The following is a 15649-nucleotide window of genomic DNA, read 5'->3' on the forward strand; positions in this document are numbered from 1 at the left end:
TTTGGGCTATGTATTCATATAATGAGAAAGAGCGAAACTGCTCAATCATTGAGTTGCACTATTTGAAAAAAGTGAAACAAGTCTGATTTATCGTTGAGTTGTACTACGATCCCGAATTATCAGGACGGATAGTGGTGGCTCGCAGCGGAGACTTTGGAACTAATTACAATAACGGGCCTAATAATGATAAAAGGTCTAAATAGCATCCTTTAAAAATAAAAATTCTGAGGATAAGACTATTTTAAATTCACACTTAAAATTGGAATATGTAAAATAAAAAAACAAACATGACGCTTATACATATATTAAAAATAAAGAAAGAGAATATATTGTACAATATTTCAACAATATTTCTACAGAAAATGAGATTTTTTAGAAATTGAGTTTGCAAATATTTATTGCATGTCACAATTGTATCTCAGAAAGAAAAATTATTTCAATTTTAAATCGAATTCGATAAAACAATGCGGCAATAAACAATTACAACCGCGATAAATAGTAATAATGTGGGGACTTCAGATATATTTCTACGATGAAACTCATTTTATTTATTTTCTTTAGTTTAACAAAACGATGGTAATCACAATTAGATAGATGATATCAGTCGCACGCATTTAATAAGGCGATTGGAATTTCGTCTTTGTATTTTTTGTCATTGTTACTTTGCTTTCCGCCCTTTTTTAGTAATCGTTCTATAAATGACATTTAGAGACGACATGATATCTCGCAAAATGTGTATAAAAAATTATTAGTATAAAATATATTTTACAAAATTTACCTAAATAGTGTATCATGTGTGAGACTCATTGATGTAATCTTCTTTTCGTTACTACCTTTCAATCGATACTTGTTTCTCAATAAAAGTATAACTCCGATCTAAATTATTATTTACTCAACGTTCCCGTCTTACAACTTAAAACGAATCAGTTTCCGGAAAAGTATTCATAAGAAATGCGTCTGTTGTAAAGATATTAGATTGACACAAGGCGGCTAAAGAGCAACAATAACTCGACAATCGAAAAATTGACACGAACCGATAAAATCACCACCTTCGTGTTCTCAGCGAAAACGGAAAGTAGTGATAAATACGTGTAAGATTACTATAGTTGCAACGACTTTTCGACGTCTAACGATTCAATCGTATCGGATTACATGTTTAATCAATGCGCAAGTGCAGGATATGCGAGATGGATTAGTCGGTTAGTTTAATCCGGTAATAAATATAGTTCCTACGATAATAATGTATTTTTAATCGGATAAAAGTATTCGGGCGCGGTACAAAAAGTACACAGCGTAGTTTTAGAAACACACGCGCGGCGACGGCGGCGATCGATTAACCAGTCTTCTTCTTTGTCGTCGTCACTGAAATTCCGATCGCGAGCGATGTTTTGTATCCTCATATATCGATTCGCGATATTTCAAATTTCACTCGCGATCGTGGGAATTCGACGTCGAGTAGCGGTTCTCAAACCCGCGTTTATCACCTTTTTATCACGTTCAACGCGCACACAGTTCATAACAACGCGAAGTCCGTAGTTATCGGAATCGCCTTGGATTCTCAGAACAGCAGTTTGAGCACCGCTGCGATTGAGCGGTCTTAAATACGACGTCACTTATCCTCGACTATACTACACATCACACCGCTCCGTTGAGAGACGCGTCCCTTCTATTTTTACACACCGTTGCATTCGTATACAGAGTTCGGTCCGATCGGCGGACCGTTATTACGGGACCACCGCTATTTACACTCCCGACGCTGGTAATCGGCGATCATTCCGTCGAGAGAAGGACCTCGGCCTCATTATTGCACGATCAAAGGTTGATCTCAAGTTACGATTAATCTCTCTACGGGCTAATAATAACGGTTACACATCGCGCTCTTCGCTGTTCTACATGTTCACGTTATGATCTACGATAAGAGGAGACTGGCCAGAACGTGCGCAATTTATTATTGCTTTGGCTATGACGTGTAGTAATATCTTAGCGTATCGTCCTCCGTGGACATCTCTAAAATAACGCGAACGTCGAAACTCGTTCTTCATCGCGAAAATCGCGTTCTCCCTTCTCTCTCTCTCTCTCTCTCTCTCCCTCTTTTCGCGAGCAAAAGTTACAGCGTTGAACGGTTCTTTCATCCTCGACGCTTTATATTCGCCGCGGCGCTCACACAGCAAACCGAAATTCTACGTTAACATTCGTAGACGAACGGGCAAGATGACGTGCGCGCAGCAGACAGCGAAACAAAAAACGCGTGTGTTGTTTGGCCGTTCCGTAAAGAGTAACTTTGTTACTATAGTTGCCGCGCTTCGAGCGGCAGTAATCTCTATTTTATGGGGCTTTGTGCTTTTAAAGGGAAAAGCGTACGGGAAACAAAGCGGCCGATTAATCTTGTTTGGATATTCGCCTCTCGCGGTAGTTTTAACTCGCCGCGGCCGGCCGGTTGACTGTCTGGTCGGTTGCTCTGATATATTCTCGAAGATTATGGAAACATTAATTCGCTGTCGTAATGGGTTCCTCCCCCCCCCCCTCCAGCGGTGGAGCAGAAAGTAAAATTAGTCTCGTAGGTACATGAGGTTTAAGGTAGTTAGTCCGTAAATTTTATTTTCTTCTCAAATGTCAACAGTATATTAATCGAAACACAATCTACACACGTACAAAATTAAAAAAAATTGACCATATCGAAGCTGAAATAATTGAAGTTTGTATTATTTACACGTATCACAGGTACGAAAACGACTTTCGATATTATTAATTAATTTTTAATTCTAACAACCAAACTATTCAGTTTTAATGAAAACGAGGAGACGATGAAAGAGATTTGTAGAAATGCTATAAAGAAGTTATAAGATTATCGACCGTCTAGCTTTCCAACAATTCGTATGTAAAAATACACAATTTCTGATAACCGTTGAAATATGATTGCAAATATTTAGCAATATTGTATACTTTTTCCTGTAAATATCTTTTTAAGGATAGAATAAAAACGTGAAAAATACAAAAAATGCCAAAAAATTCCGACATCGCAATCGTTTTTTTAGTAATGTGCTTTTGTATGTATGCTATCGGTACATATGATACATTCACAACAATATGCTTAACACGGGCAATCCGAGCCGAAAGTATCTAAAATGCGGAAAATAATTATTTCTTAATGAGTTTTTGAACATTATGTAAATATGATATTCTCTTGTTATAATGTCAAAGCTTATGTATCATGTTTATAAACATTTAGCACAGATTTGTCGAACTTCGTGTTAACTATTAACTTCCCAACGTCACGGACCAACTACCTTAATTGCGATGTGTATTAAACGCGCGCAACATCGTGCCGATAACGCTCGTCGACAACGTTCGTCGACGATATCGACGGGGCATCCCCTTACGCTAAATTGCACTGGTCGCTCTCTTTTACACGCGGATAGAGACGGACGCTCTCAAACGACAATCCCGTGTCGCCGCTTGGATGAAGCGTCTTCTGATTCGTCAGAGCTGAGAGTCCCGAGTGTCTTAGTTAAACGCGTTTCTTCGGATTGATCTTCCGTCAGGATCCAAAATCGGGAGTCACTGTTCAGTGCCTGACGTCCACTTCGTCCGTCGCCTGGTTTTCCAATGTGCAGGGTCTATGGAATTCTTGGCCCCTCTCGTGTAGCCACTTGTTCGCGACTGCAGCACGAAAAGGAGTAATGAACGAATGTAAGTTGCCAAGTGTACACAATAGAGCTCGCTTTTATTTGACGTACCCCACTTCGAGCCCGTAAGTACCGGGCAAGCGGCGTGTCTAGTCTTGAAGTCACCCTCGCCGTTGGGTTTGAGATTGTACCAGAACGCTGCACTGCCCTTCCGCGGCCAGAGCGAGATGTTGATAGCGGTAAACACGGTGCCGCCGCCTTGCTCGACGTCGCTCATCTGCAAATAATGCTCGGTCAAGTGTCAGCTCGCGACGAAGTCGCGCGGAGGACACTTACGTAATACAGCACCGTGGCGATTCTGTTGCCGGTCCCGAGGCTTTTGAATGCATTCGTCTCTTCTTTCTACGGAAGCGAAAACAAAAACGAGCCGTGGTGATCGCGAGAGAGAGAGAGATTCCGCGCACGTTCGACTTACCCTGGCGAAGTCAAAGTGCGGCTCGTAGTGGCCGCCAATGCCGTAGTTGACGACCTGGAGCTCCTCGGCGGTCTCGACCGACATGCTCGTCATGTGCTCTACGCGCTTGCTCACCGCCGCCACGTGCTTGTGCTCATGTTCCTGGAGCCAAGCGCTCTTACTGATCCGATAATTCGCTATCTCCAAGGCGCCGGTCTTGTAATTCTGCACTGTGGCGCGCTTAAACTGTACAGACGAAACGAGATCGCCGTTATTCCACAGGAACCCGCGGGAGAATCTCCGCGCAATTTCGTCGCGTTTAAACCGATGGCGAGGGAAACCCGCTATTTTCGCGACAGACAATTTTCGCGCTCTGTCCGAGTATATTTACCCTAGGTTGAGCCATACGCTTGATCGTCTCGATCTCCTCGTCGTAGATTACGTTGTGATAAACGACTATCCGGGGATCCAGATACGCTTCCTCTTCCTTGAACGGCGCGATCTTCAGGAAAGGAATTCCACGGTCGACGTAACGACACTTGAGATTCTTCTCCACCTCCGGCGGAATAGATACCTCGCCGCGACAAAGCATCTCGTATCTCTCCCTCTCCGTCATCTCATCCCACGTTTTCACCCTTTCCTCGGCGACAGTAAAGTTCTGCAAGCGCGATAACGAACTTTATGAACGCTCGTGCGAACGGGATTACTCTTTGCGCGCGATCTCTCTCTTTTCGCATCTTCCAAAAAATCACGAAAAGTTTCTCCCGTTTAACGGCCGTCTTCAAAACGCTAATTGTACCAAACTATAAATTGCTTGTGTTGAGTTAACGTAAAAATGGACTGAGCGAACAAAAAACTAAAAGCGAACAGATGTATAGATTCGCGTTTAATCTCGTACGAATTTCTCTTGATAAACCATCTTATGAGCAAATTATACTGTTGAGAAGTAATAACATTTTTTTTTTTCAATATTAGATATGAAGTTGATTGAATTTAATTGAAAACTGCATTTTTATTGAAATATTGTAGGAATAATAATTAAATGGTGTCAGTTGAGAAAGAATTTCAAGTATATTTCAGTAAAATTTAATTATATTTCCTGGAAAATATTTCCATCAAGGAAACTAAGCAGCAAAAAATAAGTGTGCCAACCGAAAGGTTAATGTAACGATATCGTTCGGTCCAAATAGAATATTGAACGTTACGTATTTACATTATTTTCGCCAAACCCCTTTATTCGCGATACCCAATTTCCCAAATCGGCCCGAACCAACAGCCCGAGCGATTGAATGACTATTTACCTGTTCTGGTATCGCCGTGTCGTCTTGTCCGTCTTCGCCCCGCTTCTTCTTCGACTGACTGGCCTTGCTTTGGATCTCCTTTTGGTAATACGCACGGTTTCCTAGCGCTCTCTCGTGCGTTGGCACCAATTCGAGCAGTTCGTTCGTCATGCTCAAAGCACGGGCGACGTTACCTGGTTGACGGTAAAGATGGAATAACATATTCGCAACGGATAAGCTGTTACGTTAACGTTAAGCGACAGTGCCGGTTGTTTCTTTAAAAATATCCCCCCCCCCCCCCCCNCCCCCCGTGTCTGTCGACAAGTGCGACATGTATGCATAATTAATTATATCATATGATATAATTAATGGCAACGATAAAGCTCCTTTATTTAAGCGCTTATAGGATTTAATATCTCTGATAGACGTTTCAAAAAATATTCGCTTTTCTTCATTTTATTTCACCAAAACGCTCAAGGCAACATTTAAATCTATTCAGCGATTGTGCATGTTAGATAATGATTTTTCTAATAGTATTAATTTCTTTCACAAAACATGCTTAAAACGAACCAACTGGCATCCCAATGAATATCAACCAACAGTAACGTAATATCAATTTTATAACGTTTTATTCAACAATGCAATATGACACGCGTATTATGTAATAATTAGATTTTTGTGTGAGAAATTATAATACCGATGTTATGTAATTGGAGTTCACTGGGATGCTTGCTAAATGTTTCGTATTTAGATTATATCGTCTCCATAAAAGAGTTAGGTGTATTATTTATTTTTATATTGTAAAAAAATGGGAATAATTATACCGTTTACTTAACAAGACAATAATAATTCTCCAGGTTTCGAACCTTGCATGTATGTTGAGAACGCCAAGTACTCCAAGATGTCGGGTTTCGAGGTGGTGGTCGCGTTCTGCTCCTCCTGCAGGCGATCCATGGCCTCCTGCATCCACAACACCGTGTGATAGTAGTCGCGATTATGATAAGACTGCCGGCCTAGCTCGAAGCAGTCGCTCGCTGCAAATGTGAAACCGCGGTCACACGAGAAACTGCCGACGACGCGAGAAGAGGAGAAACATCTCTAGGTAATGCGTGCGGTGTATCTATCGCGTTTCATTAAACGCCGTTTCACAAAACGCTTTCATAAGGCGAGTGCGTTTCTGAATTGGATTTCTTCCCGCGGCATACTGACGCTGGAAAAGTTAGTCCGTTAATTAATTTCCCTGCCGCGCCTCTTCGCCTTTCTTTTCACCGCGAAACTCCCGGGCATTATGCGCCTTTATTTTCCTTCCCTTTTTCGTTGTTTTCTTTTTGTTAATACCGCGAACAGAGCAAGCTGCGCGTCGTGGAATTTATTGTTACGTGAATCGAACAACCCTTTCTTTCTATTGTTCGACGACGTCGCAGTGCTCCCCGGCCAATCGGATTTGTCGTCGTTATACCAATAGCACGAGAGATAATTGCCCTCGAATTCCGACAGTTCGCGACGATTGTTATTCGAGTATAACCTCCGCAGGTTTGAAATGCTTCACAGATGTTACAAATGGCGAAGTTAGCGTCTTTAGGAAAGGATTGAAAGCGCTACTGAAAAACTCTCTTCCATCCGATGGCTGCGGTACAGTTCGTCAGACTAGCTTGTGAAGTAAAATATAGGCAAGTGTATGCGAAAAACAGTGCGAAAGGACTGCACGAGGCTTAATAAACACAATTATTAACTGTTAAATAGTTAGTAATTGAACTGAATCGTTGATTATCGACATCTTGCAACGTTCGCTCACCCGGTTAAATAATATGATGGCTTTAAAGGAATGCTATACTTGAAAAACGACTCTACTCACAGAATACTGATTTTTTTCTGTAAAATTTACTTATTGATTGCATAGCATTACAAGTGCTTCTACATACGTATGAAAATGAATTGCAATGTCCAATACGTGACGTGAATTTACCGAGAATATAATTAGCCACGTGTTAACGTTTATAGTTATGTATACTGGAATCTTCGATAGATAAAAATGCAATTATTACGATTGCATGTTTGACAGGAAGAAAAGAAATCGGCCTTGCGTTTCTCGCGCGTGAAATAAATTTCCCGGTGAAAATTCTATTCGATCGTTGTTCGTTACGTAAGAACGTCTCGATGTGTTTGTACGATCCGCGGAAAAAGAAAAAGTAATAGAAACGTTACCGGTCAATCCGGTGCTGTATTGCACGCCATTCAGAACGCCCTTTGCAACCTGCGCGGTCTCGAGTTTATACGTATCCTGTAGCCTCATCAAAGCGACTGCGGCGCCATTGAGATCCTCGTCGGTCGGGAATTTTAGGTCGCTCCTGGAATTCGTGATGTTCGCGACGAAGGACTTGCCGACATCCTCGGTTATCAGTTCCTCGACTCTTTTCCAGTCGGTGGTCAGTCGCTTCACCAGCAGATAAGCGTTTATGGGATTCGACAGGTACTGCTGGATGTTCCTGGACGCCTCCTCGTGTTCCCTCGCATAATCCTCCACGTTTCTACAAGAAAAAGGGAAAAGAGAAAAATGTATCCACTTGATCGGAAAAAAGTCGCGGCAGCCAATCAATCTTCCCATGCTTTTTCTCTCTCTCGTCCGGGATGTTTTCGTCTGGTCTCACGTGGCAACAGGATGCACTGGAAATGGCTCCGGTGTTAAGTCCACATTCGATCGAGCAGTTCGCGCAACTTCTAATGGCGTGAAATAATTTATCAGGCAGTTGAAGGCTTCCTAGATTATTCAGTCGGTCTCTTTGCACAATTCGCGCGCGCGTTAGCTATGTCGCCGTGAGAATTTGCCACGACCGGCGAATTTCAGCTGAATCAGTATCTCTAAACAGCGTTGAAATTCAGCGACAAGATCGCGCTCGCTCGCAACGGACTTGCCGCGGGCTTCCCGAATAATTTATGCTCAAGTAATCAATGTTATTTTGCGAAACTAACGCACTTCCTTCCATCTGATTTTCCCCGACACGAGAAGCCCGCCTTAAACCGAGGCTCGAGATTTATCTCCCTCGCGCGTAACTAAATCAAGCCAGTCGTGAGAATTTCCCTCGCAATCATTCCGTTTAGTTCTCCAATTAATTGTTCGGTATCCGCGCGATCGTTAAGTAATTCTGAGTCGCGCGGACGAGTCGAGATGACTTCTTATCTCTTCGCGAAAGGGAGAAAAGGAGGAAATGAGAAGGATTGTATATGAGAGAAAGAGAGAGAGAGAGAGAAGGGTTCCGCGCGACTTGCCGTCCAATTACAATCGGGACGCGGATTCTATCGTGATATCAACTTCGCGGCGAACGACAGAGACGTTTCCGACACCTGGCGACACCATTGTCCTCAGCGTTGCACAGTACTCGAGATGTCTTCACTGACTTATCTCACGTCGCGAATCTCCGGAACAGACGTTCCCGTCGATTCGTTTAACGTATAACCGAGACGAACTTTTTCTCGCGCGTATCACGACGATCGTTGGTCCACGGCAGAAAAGACGATGTCGCGTTGAAGTGCATCGGTCACTACGGGAGAGACGTAAATCAACTTTCTTGCGAATGTCAGCCGGGGAAATTAATGGTTCTCTCTTCCTACGGAAGTATCGCATTGGAATTTGGAGATGCACCAAGAGCATCTGAGCGAACATCGTTCCCTATAATAATCCTGTACCAGACAGGCGGACAATGTAAACGATACAAACGCTCGCTTTCTTGCGAGACGCTCGCAAAGGACTATGAATTGTAGAGGCTGTCGAGAGATAAAATTCACTTTTAGGATAAATCGAACAAGCACGGAGAAATATAGTCGGATCACGTGTAAAGCAACATAGACGTAGTCTTATTCGAAAGTTCGCATAAAGCGATCGCAACGATTTCTTAAGACTTTTTAACTCTTTACCTATCAAGCTAAAGGGTTAAATTATTAGTCCCTTTACACAAGTGGTGTATATACATTTACTATTGATGTTTTATCAATCGTCTGCGATTATAATAAAAATATAATAGAGCTGAATGTATTAACGAAGTAATATATGTGTATTTTTTAGCTGACCAACAGTTTTTGGTGGGTACTATAATTGAAAACTGTCGGAAATTCTAACATCTATAGTTATATATTTTATATGGATACGCGCTATTGTTCGTTATTGAGATGATATTATACATACGCGTATTAAGACAATGCACGACGTCTTTCTTATACGATATATTCCATAATCTACTAGATCTTCTACTTAAGCTTTGTAATGCATCATATGTTGCAAGATGTACATTTGTTTGCGAAACGGTTTCAATACATTTTGTCCGTTGAATTAGAAGCGCATCATACGAAAGCTAGTGCTAACGTGTTTGACTGGTAATACAAAAACTCTACTGCTGCACGCAAACGTGCGTAATAATAGCTTGAGTTTCTTACTTCATACTATATCATTTCTTGCATCTGCGTTAGTATAATATAATAGCTAAAGAATTAAAGAAGTTTGTATTTATAAAAAATGTAACAAAGTAGAGAGAGAAAGAGGCAATCATATTCCGCAGTTTCTAGAACTTGTTTTCCCCGATTGTCAGGATATAAACATGTCAAGATCGGTAATTTCGTGCCCCGCCGCTTGTCACGCGCGGAACTTTTGCGGGGCAAACAACGAAGGCAATCGTAAACAAACGCGAGATAAAAGGGGCGGTTTTCGCGTGCATCGCGACAGGTCGATCGTTAGCCAAGGTAAATGACGAGGCGTCGTATAAATTACGGGAATAAACGCGGCAGGTGTATGTGACTTCCAACGCTTCTCTCTCACCTCCGCGGCTCACACCTGACATTCGCAGCTGCCGCGAACGTTGCCGGCGCTTCGCGGAGCATTACTACTTGTCGGTGCTCGTTACCCGCTCGGAATGAACCGTCAATATCCGGGTTTCGCGCGGCTGATACTGTTGATGGATCTTAAAGCTTCCCGATATGGTCGTCCAACTGCACGCGATACATCCGCCTGATGCATTCGAATGGTAACTCCATTAACAGAACCCATTATCAGGATATTTCCTGGAGCCTGAAACGAGGATCTCTCCCTAGGATAATGGCGTTTAACGTATTATGAAGATCTAGCAGTGGAAATAAACCAAGGGAGTTGCCAATGAAACTTTACCTTAAGCTTAAGTTAACTACTCTTTCAATTATATAAAATGATTTTTGAATTTCCGATTAAATAATTTATATATGGAAGAAGAATACAAAAACTGACATGGATATAGAAAGTTGATATATTCATGTTTCTTGGTTAAAGCACCGAACTCTGTACATTAATTTGTCTACTGTGTGCAATAGATGGAACTGAAGTGGCAGTTGGGCGTGTGAAGTTAGCACCCCGTTTTTTAATTGTTTTTTTTTTTTAGTGTCAATTGCCGGAACTTTTTTTATGAATATAAGAGTACTCCTATACTCTTCGAAAAAAAGCTGGAACTCTAATCAGAACTATCGAGAACTAATGTTGGGGTGCTAACTTCACACGCCCGTGGCAGTTTCTGTTTACAAATGCGTTTCATTATTAAAGTTAGTTAAATTTCTGATGTACTGAATTCTCTCTCGGCTTATCTTCGTATAAATTTTTAAGTAACAGATCAGCATAATTTATTACACAATTGTGTTATAGCGAAAGTTTTGAGCTTTTTAAGTCACTTTGGGTCTTGTGGCAATCTATATCCTCTGTCACTGAATTACGTAAAAAGGATTAGTGTCAGATTGTTTTGGGAACCGATATATTTGAGTTTGCTAATCTTTCAACCAACATATCTGAACTTTGCTGTCAAATATCATCTCACAGAATATAAAGCTACTAATTGAAGCTACTGGTGACTAATTTTCCTTGTTTTTCTTGTTTATTCGTTTAAGATGATCGGAAAGAAAAAAAGTCAGGAGATTCTTTTTCACATAATAAAAAATATATAAAGTTAAATTAGAAATAAAGAATCAATTTTATTTGTACATCTTCGACGGGACAGTTTTCGAGCTTAAATACAAAATGGTATATCAGTTTTGGTACTATTTCTCTATATACATTCGAATATGAAAACCCTGCAATATTAACGAAAGCGAAATTCGTATTTTCTTTATAATCGCAATTATAACTGGAACCTTACATCACACGGCAAGATTAAGCTCTTCGCATCGATGAAATGCATCAACGTCCGGTATGAGCTGATCGAGTTATCTCTGGGACTCTTATAGTTCATTCATCGCGCAATGCTACGATGACCGTTAACAGAGAAAACGCCACGCGCTAATGAATAAATGACACGTCGATACGGTGCGCGCGAAGGGCTCTATTAAAAATGGCACGGAGCACCGACGCGCGCGCGCGCGCATCGTGCGAAAGATAGGTACGGTCTCTCGATAACGATAGTTCTTTGTATCGTATCCAGCTCGCAAGTCAATAACGAAAGCCGTCTCGTTAGCGCGATTTTTCACCCGTTTTTCTCTCTCTCTCTCTCTCCGCCCGTCCTGTCAGCCGTTTTCGCAGCGCACGCCACATCGCCCCGGCGACAGATTTTAATTAACGATACGCATGCGATGTGCGGCGGGCGGTGCGAAAGTCCGCGCCTCGAAAAGATGATCGCACGGCTCGACCGTGGTCTCGTCCCTTTTCTCCCTTCGACGTGAGAGCGAAAACGAGAAAGACTAAAATACGCGGTCTCAACACGACGCGCACCTTTGTAATACTAGCGACGAGTGGTCGAGATTTCTTCACTTAAATCGGGACGGTGCGCTAACTTTCTTGAATTATGACCGAGTGAGAGAGAGAAAGGTGTTTTAAAATAAGAGGGCGCTAAGTGCTATTTATGCGAATCTGGAAATTTACTCTTCTCCGGAATTCGTTCTCCATTCTCCCCCGGAATTTGCTTGCTGCGGGTTGTTCTCTCGCGGCATTTTGCGTTTCAGAAGGCGAACCGAGAGACATTTCGTCTTGAAACTTTCAGCGTAATTATTAAAACACGCGTTTGCAGTTAAATTCGCCGCGGAAGGATCACCGTGTATCCTCTCGACGTGTCCGGATATCTCTCTTTCTCCTCTGTAGCTTGGTGCTTTAATCTCTTCTCTCCCATTTTTCATGAACAACGGGCGCATTGTCTGTATTTGCCGGCGTCGCCGCCGCCTCCGGTCAGTTTCCATGACGCTCCCGGGTGTTTTTCTCCATCCGCGTCACCCACGCAAATGGAATAGCACACGGTGGGAGAATGCAACGCGGGAGACAGTGGCGGATTCTACGACGCGCCTTAGGGCCCCAAAAACGACGACAAAGTCGTTGGGAGAAAAATATTCGCAAAAAGATCGCACGGAGGAAACAGTTGTACGTCGCAATAGTCGCGCGTACTCACGATACTTACGTGCTTACTTATCGCGCGATCACTCGACTGGCGTCATCAAAGTCGTATCGTTCCGTTAATAATGGAAACCGAGAGGATGAGCTTCTTCGTCCGTCTGTTTTGCGCACTCAGGATACCGCGTTTGCTAAATCCACCACTGGGCGAAAAGTGGTCGCCCAGTTGGAAAGCTTTCAGCCCACCATACGATGCGATGCGACGGTGGATACCACCAACCTGTCGCTCTTATCCCTCGGCTACCCTTTTTCAGCATTCCAACCCCTCTCGGGGAAACTCTCGCGAGGATAATGGCGATCGTCATTTAGTCACTTCCGGCAGCCGCGGAGGATTTGCATGAAAATTTACCGTTGTGCGTTACCTCGTATGCTGCAGACGCAACTTCGCGAAAAAAAAGTAGAGAAAGAGAGCCTCTATGCAGAATCGTTTGATGTCTGGGGGAATTAGCCGTAAATTGTTATCTCAATCCCCTCGTCGCTTGCTAATTATTCTTTGAATAGAAATGATAAAATTACTTTTGGATACGCGAACACAACGAAATTCCATATAACATTATATCTCTGGAAATATCGTAAATCTTTAAAGTTATTCTACTATAGTTAAATTCGAAAATATTGGCTAAACTGCAGTATCCGTTTCTAACGTGCCAAATTGTCTCAACTCTATTATCGCACTTCTCGCACCCTCAAAAAGTATAATTCCGCCAGTAGTCCAGATTAAATAAACCCCCGCGGAAAATTTAGCAACTCGCCGCACGAATTTCGAGATTTCAACCTCACCTGCGATGGATAGGTCGCAACTGAATTAACAAGCCGCGAAAGCGAGGTAGAACGCAATCGGCTCTAAGGATTAAAGCGCGGTATACCAACTCCTCCGCTCGCTTCCAGCTCTTAAATTTCAATCGCGCCGATACAACAATGACACCGCCCAATTGCTAGTGGTGTGCTACGCAACGAAAACGCGGACGACGGCCGGTTTCGCGACGGGTCGCTTTGTAGGTCGCGCATCATCCCATTTTACCTTTCAGCGACCTCGATTTCGCAAAGGGAATTCTTGGCGAGTCAATCGCGCACGGGTCGCGGGAGAATGGTAGCCGAGACGAATGGACCAGCAATGCGCTGAAATCCAGTGTAATATACGTGAGATGAATCAATTGTACAAAGCAGCGAGGAGACCATTAACAGACTCGATAATGATGTCGCTCGGTGAGAAACCTATCGGTCGTCTCTTGGAGAAGTAAGAGAGCACATCGAGAACCTGCGTTGCCTCAGCTTGGTACGATCTAACATGTACCGGCCGCGCGTATAGATGCGCGTGTGTTAATTTTTATGTAGTAATAACGCGCGGCATTGCAGAGATGGTATATCAGGACACGAGACAGCTAATACGCGTCCCAGGCATTGTAGAGTGCCTGAAGGCGTAGGTACATGCAGGCACATCTTCGATGCCGCTACATCGATTCGATACGTAAATTCTATGCTGCGCCTTGTCTCCCGAACCGATCTATTGTTAGTGGTATTACTTCGCGTAATACCCATGTATCGGCGCTAATTGAAAGGGTCTCGCGAGGAAGGAAGGGGAGGAACCGCTTGCGCGCGCAAAATTTCTCTTTTGATGGACGGCATTCAGCGCGATCGAAGACGACGAGACGCGAGGTGATTGGGGAGGAAGAAAGAAGTATGAGGCTACGGAGAAATTGGAATGGAGACTGGAAAAAAGCTTGAAGAATAGGATGACACGAGCTCGAGGAGATTAATCAAAGTTTCGAAAAAATGTATCCCAACTTTAGGATTAATCTTCTCGAGTTGAGCGGCAAAGTTGATCACCGTTACACCGAACTTTTCAATTAATACTTGTCAATTGGAAGGTTTGCTGACGGATAATTAAAGAAACGCTGTAAAACGTAGAGATGGACGGACAGAAAGTCCCGTGTAGGTTTATTTCGAAACATCTTATGTACAGTTTTAACCAAGTCACATTTTGTATTTCTGCGGCTTGTTCGTATCGTGACTGATAAAAACTGGTTGAATTCGTTCGCGCCGTCCTTTTCCTTCGAAAAGTCGCGGATATGGTGATCACGGTAATTTATACACGGTAATTGAACACCAGCGAAACTTGTAGAATCTCCGTTTCTTCGTCGCGATTCATAAAGCGTATAATCGAGAACTCTCGAAATTCTTACGTTCATTATCTCCGGGATGGCCAGCCTTCGAGACAAAAGGGATGGATTCCTCCCGGCCGTCGACGGTGCGCAACTTTACCGTCGAGTAATTCGATCGGTTTCAACGTAAATAAACGAAGTTTCATCGAAAAATCTTAAGCTTGTCGAATATTCAGCCTTATGGTGGAAAATATTGCAGTCATCCGGGGGGGAGGTCGAATTTCACGCAGCGCATACCACGCGATCGATTCCTCGGCGGCGCGCACCACGAAAAGCAGAAATATTGCCGGAATTCCATCGATAATTCCAATCATGTTTCCTCTAATTACCAGAAAATTAAATATAGATCGCGAGAATGGCGCTTTTAATTATTCTCGCCTTTTCTTTTTTTATCAATCAAGCATAATGTTTCCGACGTCGACGGTTTTCACGAAAAAAACCAAGAAAATAGCTTTCGTATGCCCCGAAACGAACCAATTGCGATTCGAAGAGCAGTCTGAACGATGCTGGAATATTTGAATTTTTTCAATACATCGTCTCGATACACACACACATCGTACGATTTACAAAATTCACTTACGTAAAAACGACGCGCTTTTTCTTTTTGACGGGAAAAATGCCGCGTGGAAAAACAAAGCGTCTCACTCTCTCTCTTTCTCTCTTCCTCCTCCGTTTGCAATATACGTCCACAAATATCTGTACCGACGCGATGGCCGTGCCTACAGCGATAAAAATCAACGATTGCC

The 15649-nt window shown here is 42.9% G+C and overlaps 1 protein-coding gene across 7 annotated transcripts in view; it reads right to left on the reverse strand.

Moving 5' to 3' along the window:
* Positions 1-533: 533 nt before the first annotated feature.
* Positions 534-15649, reverse strand: part of LOC106744675 (prolyl 4-hydroxylase subunit alpha-2) — a 148890-nt gene continuing 133774 nt past the window's right edge. For all 7 annotated transcript variants that reach the window (XM_014619618.1, XM_014619619.1, XM_014619617.1 and 4 more), the window contains 8 exons: positions 7566-7888; positions 6227-6394; positions 5382-5554; positions 4472-4738; positions 4102-4326; positions 3963-4028; positions 3738-3903; positions 534-3660 (listed from right to left, as the gene is read on the reverse strand). In XM_014619618.1, the coding sequence (XP_014475104.1) occupies positions 3566-3660; positions 3738-3903; positions 3963-4028; positions 4102-4326; positions 4472-4738; positions 5382-5554; positions 6227-6394; positions 7566-7888 (1483 nt within the window). In that variant the 3' untranslated portion in view covers positions 534-3565. The remainder of the gene's footprint in view (positions 3661-3737; positions 3904-3962; positions 4029-4101; positions 4327-4471; positions 4739-5381; positions 5555-6226; positions 6395-7565; positions 7889-15649) is intronic.

This window comes from Dinoponera quadriceps, unplaced genomic scaffold (assembly GCF_001313825.1).
Source record: "Dinoponera quadriceps isolate SergipeBrazil2010 unplaced genomic scaffold, ASM131382v1 scaffold1352, whole genome shotgun sequence".
Taxonomy (NCBI): Eukaryota; Metazoa; Arthropoda; class Insecta; order Hymenoptera; family Formicidae; genus Dinoponera; species Dinoponera quadriceps.